At 58.4% G+C, this 7,243-nt stretch overlaps 1 protein-coding gene across 2 annotated transcripts; it reads left to right on the forward strand.

The window, feature by feature from the left end:
* The first annotated feature begins 112 nt into the window (after positions 1-112).
* CD14 (CD14 molecule) lies at positions 113-5,457 on the forward strand. Of its 2 annotated transcripts, none has more exons than XM_054842169.1 (2): positions 113-2,107; positions 3,026-5,457. In XM_054842169.1, exon 2 carries the CDS (start codon positions 3,036-3,038, stop codon positions 4,389-4,391), a length of 1,356 nt encoding a protein of 451 aa, XP_054698144.1. In that variant the 5' UTR covers positions 113-2,107; positions 3,026-3,035; the 3' UTR covers positions 4,392-5,457. The 2 variants fall into 2 exon arrangements, with proteins under 2 accessions (XP_054698144.1, XP_054698145.1); XM_054842170.1 differs by having other exon boundaries at positions 113-1,985.
* Positions 5,458-7,243: the final 1,786 nt, after the last annotated feature.

A 7,243-nucleotide genomic window follows, 5' to 3' on the forward strand; every position in this document is an offset into this window, starting at 1 on the left:
CGGATCGCGGAGGCGTCGCTGTGGCCGCCGTTGCCGCTCCCGGGTTCCGCGGCCAGCCCCGGGAAGGGGGGGCAGGGCCCTGCTGTCGTCCCCCGAGGGCTCGGCCGGCGGGTCCGCCTGCAGCCCGGGGAGCCCCCGGGCCCGGCACCCCCCTGTCCCCCGGCTGCCAGCCCGGGAGGAGCAGGGTCAGCCCTTCCCGGGCAGGGGCTCTGCTGGGAGCTTGGCCGGCCGCACTGCGTGGCCAGGGCAAGCGGAGCCGTGTGACTGGGCCGCGGGGAAAGCGTGGTGACCGTCCTCGGTGCGGTCAGCGGTCACGGCACTGTCCCCAGGGACGGGGCGTGGGGACATAGACACGAGTGTGCACGGCCAGGGGAAGCCAGCTGGATGATAAACTCTGGGCTCAGGCAAAGTTTCTGCCCCCATAGGGCTGGATTGCATGTTTGTTGAAGCCAAAAAAGCCCAGACATTCACCAGAAACATAAGACAACACGTCTTGGTGTCCTGGGATCTTCCACAGTGGTGAGGAGAACAAGAAATTCATTACCCAAAAGATGGCTCCAAAACCGCGTCTTTGAAGGAGGATGTGGCTGGCCACTGATGAGATAGAAGAGCTTGTTTTCCCCTGCAAAGGCATTTGGGACGATTTGCAGCTGGTGGCCAGGAATGAGCAATTAGAAGGTACCAGGCCCAGACAGAGCTGCCGACCTCACTGAAAGGAGTAGCGAGGAGAACTCGGAAAGGCTGCCACAACTTTTCCACGATGCACACAGCAGCAGTTTCACGTAACCCAAGGATGGAGAAGAGGAATCACGGAATTGCTGAAACCCTCTGCAAAAGGAATTGCTCAAGGAAAGGCAGCAGAGCATTGTGGCACTCCACCCGAGATGCCAGGAACAAGAAAACGAGCTGCAGTAGATTTAACAACCAAAAGGAGACCTTCCCTTCACCCATCCCAGCAGCAGAGTGCCAGAGTGCCTGGGACAGGCAGCTCCTGCCCCAGCTGCTCTCGGACTGATAGTGTCTCTCTGTAATGCCACATTGACAACAACAAACTGGGAGTTGCATCTTCTAGCTGTGCAGTTTCGTTGCCTTTGTGAAACCCTTTCTGAAATCCAACGTAGGTAGAGAAATCCCCAGGGAAGAAAAAAATCCCTGATGGATCTTTCCAAATGTCTGGTGGTCTCCGCTTGCTGGTGGACAGTGTTAACATCTTGGTGTAGGCACAGCCAAAGGAGCATGGGGCAAGTGACGTGAGTTCCTCTGCCAAGCCAAGTAGCCAGCTTGCCAAGGAAGCTGACCTGGGGTGAAGAAGTTCCCTTTGCAACATTGGGCTGCGCACACAGCAGATGGGAATTTGTCCCATCCCCATCCCACGTGGGACACAGGTATCTGGAGATGGTCTGGATACCAGGTATAACAGCACCCCTCTGCATTGCTGCTCAGCACCCCATGGGCTCCGAGGCACAGCAAGCCCAGAGCATCTAGAAGCAAAGGTGTGTTTGGGCTGGTCCCAAGAGTGCAGTTCAGGCACCTTGACTGCACTTTCTTCCCTCATCCTTCCTAGGAAAGTGAACAAAATTGGCGCTTAGACCAAACCCCTTCCCAGCCTGCAGCCCCAAGAACCCCTTGCTGCAGGCAAGTGAAGCAGAAGTGACTTGGGTGGTTGCTGCGTGGCACGTTGCTTCATGTGGTGTAGCCAGCCCCATCCTGCTCAGGAAGTCACGCAGCGGGAGCAAGGGCAGTGCCCGGGAGCCTGCCTTCACATGCCCGCCAGCTAAACACAGGCAGGACGGGCTGCAGGGCACCAACGGCAGCTGGAAGACACCTGCAGAGGCACTGAGGTCTCATCCGGCTGGAGGCAGGGGAGGATCAGGCATAGGAGAGAGCTGAGCACTTGCAGAGCCTTTGGCACTTAAGCCTTGGATTTGGCAGCAGCTAGAGGAAGCAGCCGTGAGGCAAGGAAACATTTCAGCGCGAGCTGGTTGGTGAGTCACTGGACAAACGCACACCCGCTTCGTGCTGACCCTCAGCGAGGGGAACTTTGCACAAGTGCTGGAGGAGAGCTTCTCCCTGGGAGAGTGGTGCAGCCCCGCGACGGCACAGAGAGGTAGGGAGGGATCTGCCCTCGGAGGTTTTTGAGACACAGCCGGAAGAAGCTGTGGCTGATCAGGGCTGGTGCTGGCAACAGACCTGCTCGAAGCAGGAGGTTGGACTGGAGACCCCCCCAAAGACTCCTTGCCACCGCCCCATCTGGGTGCTCGGACAGAGCTGAGTCAGCGCATTCTTAGGAGCCTTTAATCTTTGCTTGCTGCTTTTTTGTAATCTGTTGATAAGACTTTCCCGTCAGCTGGACAGCAAACCAATACCGGGTGCTGACAGGGATGCAGACAGTCCCTCAGAAATTATTTTCTACTGTCCCCTTAGAGGCTGGTAGTGAATCAAATTGCTGGGTGAGAAAAAGGAAAATATGAAGCCCTCTGTTGCAATTTCCTGCCCTAGATTACAGAGCACGCCATGCAGAGAAACAATCTTCCCATCCTGTGGTCAGACTGATTTATCTGGCTTCACTGTCCGTAACTCGGACATTTCCAGTTTCTCTTGATCCATGGGATTTCCTGGTCGCTTAGACGGGAGTCTGCAGCAAGGCAGCCCAGCAGGAAAGTGCAGAGCCCGGTGGCTGCTGCCCCAGGAGGAGCCACCCTGCCTTGCCGAAACCCTGCTTTTGGGGTGGGGTGAGACCAGTGCCAGAGGAGCAGGTGGCACAGGCGTAGCTCTTGGGTGTTTGTACTGGTGATTTCAGCTTTGCCCTGCGTCATGGCTTAGTAGCCAGGCGGGTGCTGATGAGGTGTGCTGGACCCATGCAAAGGGCAGTTGGGCAGGAGGGGTGAGGGCAGCGCTGTGTCCCTGAGCAGTGGCTCTCTGGGGCTGAACCTGCCCAAGCCAGCTCTCCACTCGGCTGGGTCTGAGTGGTCCCCTCAGCTGCCACAGGAGCACTGCCTTTCACCGTTGCTCTCCTCCTTTCTAGGTTGTTCACCATGAACGTGGCTGTTCTCCTCCTGCTGGGGCTGGGGCTGTTGGAGGCAGAAGGCAGGTGTTTCTTCAATCGCACTCAGGAGCACTGTGTGTGCTACCGCCTGTCCCAGGAAAGCCTAGGCAGCATCATCCAGTGCCTCCCAGCCTCTGTCGTTGAGTTTTGGGGGGGAGAGCTGGAGAGATATATAGACTTCCCTATCAATGACCTGGACCCCTCTGCCATTGACATGCTGCACTCCCTTGTCATCAGGAAAATAATTTTTGGTGATCTCCTGGTGCCTGAGATACTCCTCGCCCGAGTTCTGAGGTTCTTCTCCTACACCCAGGTGCAGGAGCTGGTGTTTGAGAGCTGTGTTTTCGAGGGGAGAGGCAACTGGGGTGAAATGGCCGGCAAGGACTTGCCTATATTGTCCCTGCACTTTCACAACGTGACATCTGCCCCGCTGACGGGCCGCGAGCAGGACCTCTCTAGTCTGAGCAGCTGGATGGAGACCCTGCAGGACCTGGCTGTCACTGGCTCCCATGTCACCAGCCTGCCCTGTGACATCGGAAGGGTGTTCAGGGCTCTGCGTTCCCTGGACGTGGCACAAAACAGCCTTGGGGATGAGAGCTTGATGGCCACCTTCTGCAAGGGGGCTTTCCCTCAGCTTCAGGTACTGAGTCTGCAACGCAACAACCTGACATCCTACCACAGTGTGTGCAAAAGTGTGCAGTTGCTGCGTGAGCTCCAGCATCTAGATCTCAGCCAGAACAAGCTCATGGCAGACCCATCCTCCTCCTGCCAGTGGCCAGTGTCCCTCCGAATTTTCAACTTGTCCGGCACTGGCTTGGATGAAGTCCTCACGCCTCTGCCTCGTAGTCTGGAAGTGTTGGACATGAGCTGCAACCACCTCCATGCTGTAGATATCTCCCTCAGCTCCCTGAAGAAGCTCTTCCTGAGCCAAAATATGCTGCAGGCTGTCCCCTCCATCAGGAATTGCCCCATGTTGGACACCCTCCGCCTAGACAACAACTCGATCACAGAGCTGCCATGGGATGAGGTGAAACTCCTGGAGCACCTGCGGGATGTAGCTGCAGCTGGCAACCCCTACAACTGCTCATGTTCTGGGGCTGGGGGGCTTCAGGTGCTGGCAGGCATGGGGCACCTCGGGCAGGGCTGGCCCCAGGACTACAGGTGTCACTCCCCCCCTCACTACCAGGGCAGGCTGGTGAAGGATGTGCCGGTCTCGGTGCTGCAGTGTAACAGTGCTGCGGTGATTGCCCCTGTCTGCATTGTCCTCCTCCTGCTCGGCATGGCCGGGGCTGTCTGCCTGGTCAGATCCAGGCCCAGGCTCATCCGGCCCTGCTGCAGAGCGTGAAGGGGAAGTGTGACCGTTCCCACCAGTGCTTCCCCGCAGGGGCTCAGCCCCAGGGGCTGCAAGGCCTGGAGTTCTGTGGGAAGACTTACAGGACCCCCAGGTGCCATTGAGGGCCTCTCTTGGTGTCCCCAGTCCAGGCTCCCCTGTGGAGCAGCACTGTCCTCAGCATTGTCCCACACTGGCTGTGGCTTTGCCCATCAAAGTTTTGGGGAAACCTCCAAGTAAAGCCCCTTGCCATGCCCTGTCCCAGGGCTGCACCCTCCCAGAGAGGTTTTCCTTATGGCCAACTCTAATTCCCCAAGCCCCAACACACACCCGTCGCCCCCGTGGCATCACCTGCCCTGAACAGGAGGAGTTCAGCTACGTCGTATTTGCACCGCTGCAGGCAGCGCTCAGATGCCCCAAAGCCTCAGTGGGGTCCGGTGGTTCCCCCCAGACCCCTCCTGCACCTTGTAGCCCTGTGGCCCCCAGCCCAGCTGTCCTCGCAGCCTCCACAGCCCCTCTGCTGATCCTCCACCTCTCCTCACCTGGGGCCATGGCTGGGCCATGGCTGTGAGGGTGTCTGGTTTGTGAGGTGTCTGCTTAACTGCTGTTCAGCATAAGGGAAAAAACACAAAAGATGGGAAAATGAATGAATGAAACACCCCTATTCACAAACGCTAACGAGCGGGAGGTAATAGAGACAGCAACCAAGACCCAAGCTCTCAAGGCACTGGTGGAGGAACCCCTCAAGTGTGACCTTGAAAGGGTTCAGCCAGAAACTTTTTAACTGATAAGAAGAAAATGGGTTTGTTCTGGGTTCTGGGTTATTCAGAAACCATTTCATAGGAAAGAGAAAATTGATTATGGGATGCTGAGGGAGATCGGGGGAATGCAAAACTTACTGAGGAATGCTTACGGGAAGGATCAAAGGGAGGATCACGGTGGGTGAGGAAGGAACAAGCATGGCAAAATGGTGACAGGGAAGAAGGGGGCTAGTGGTAGGTAGGCAGCACTCACCTGGCCGAGCCCTGTGCTTGGTCCCCATGATCTGTCCTGCCTTCTCATTAAAATCCATTCCTGGGTATTTTCTGTGTGCCCTCACTCTGTTCTGTTTGTGCACACGTGAGTGTGACCTGTGAGCAAACGCAGGCTGGACTAGCTGGCGGGTGGGAAACCGGAGTGTGGACAGGCCCAAGGCTGGAGCTGGAGAGTGGCTACATAGGGCCCAGCCGTGGATCCGTGACGAGCTTGGGGTCTGCTGCGTGCTCGAGGGCACACGGGTGTGCACCTGCCTGTGGGTCGAGGGTTGGGGTGTGGGATTGTGCCACCAGCCCATGTCAGCCCTGAGCAGCTGGAGGAGGGATGGGGCCGTGCCGCCCCCGTGCTTGAGTTGGTGGGAGCACCGTTGGTGGTTAGGTGGGTGCTAGCAAAGGCACAACACTGCTCTGCTTCTGTAGACCCACGTGGACGTGTGTACACCGGGTGTCTGCGTTTGCATCTCAGGGATTGGTGCTCAGCCTTGCTACTGGCTGGACCTGGGCATAGGGAGCTGCAGCCGCCATCTAATGGATGAGGAAGGAGAAATCCCTGTGTCTCAGAATCCCAGGAATTTGCTCTCCTGTAGCAGCACCCATGCGAGGCACAACCCCACCCCTTGCTCTGCTCCCCACAGAGCCCCAGGTGCTGTTCGCTCCATTTGCAACGACGGCTTCTGCCCAGCCTGGCATCGCTCTCAGGCCTGAAGACATTTGGGCAGGCAGGGGCCCAGGGGGGCCGGGGCAGCGCTGTAATCTCATTCTGTAGGGGGAACCGCGGCAGCCGGAGGGACACGTGTGCCTCCTCATTGTGCCTGGTCCTGTCGAAACGCAAGGGGCAGGGGCTGTCCTGGGACCTCCCTCCTGTCTCCCACGGTCTGCATTTCCACAGACACAGAGATCCTCAGCTTCAGCATTTCTTTTGTGCTTTCTTGGTATGACTGATCTCCAATAAATGGGGTTCTGTGGTTTGCAGTTGCTTCATGATAGTCCAAAGTCCCTCTTCTCCTTTACCCAGCTTGCAAAGGTGTCCCTCTTGGAGCCAGGAGCACACCAATGGTGCGAGTGGGTCCCAGCACCCACCTGCCTCCCTTGGCCCTGCTGATTCCTTGGCCAGTGGGGCTCAGCCTCCAGAACATGGTGCCTGCAGGCTGGACTCGGTCCCTGTCTGGCTCTGCCCACACGACTGTGCCTGACAGCCATTAATAATGCAAGGGAACATGATCGCCCCATGTAACCCCATCCCCTGCCCTGTCCGAAACAGGGCTGCTGGTACTGAGCTGGCCATGGACGCTGGGGAGGTGAGTGCCATCGTGGGGGACATCACAGCGTGGTTTGGAGGGATCTGTCCCCTGCCTTCGGTGCGATATGGCCAAGCACTGTCCAGCTCCCCAGGGGCTCATCCAGCTCCTGGCAGGTGCTGGGTGCGTGGGGCAGGACCCGGCTCATTCCCCCTCTGCCCTGCGTCCCGGCAGGCCGAGCAGGATCTGTGTGTACGAGCAGCCGTGGGACTCCACCGGGCAGCAGGTAGAGCTGGGGCTGGGGACACCTGCCTTCAGTCTGAACCCCCACGCCAGGGAACCGGGCGAGGGTGGCAGCCACAGCCGTGGTGGCACTGGGACCACTGGCTACAATGGTGGGGTGGGCCTGGGCAGTGGTGATGGGGAGGGGGCGTCCTCCCCACCCTGGTGGCTCTGAGCACTGTGGTCATAGCGGAAGGGCTTGGGGATGATGTGGGACCTGGGACCTGGCCCCAGGCTGCAGTGGGGGACAGAGCTGGGGCAGGTGGGATGACCCCCCCACACCACCTCACACTCAGTGTTTACAGGGCCGGGG

This window comes from Grus americana, chromosome 14 (genome assembly GCF_028858705.1).
Source record: "Grus americana isolate bGruAme1 chromosome 14, bGruAme1.mat, whole genome shotgun sequence".
Lineage (NCBI taxonomy): Eukaryota > Metazoa > Chordata > Aves > Gruiformes > Gruidae > Grus > Grus americana.

Bases quoted from the DNA above. Each gene is read 5' to 3' on its own strand.
- CD14 (XM_054842169.1), top strand. From the start codon at position 3,036: ATGAACGTGGCTGTTCTCCTCCTGCTGGGGCTGGGGCTGTTGGAGGCA.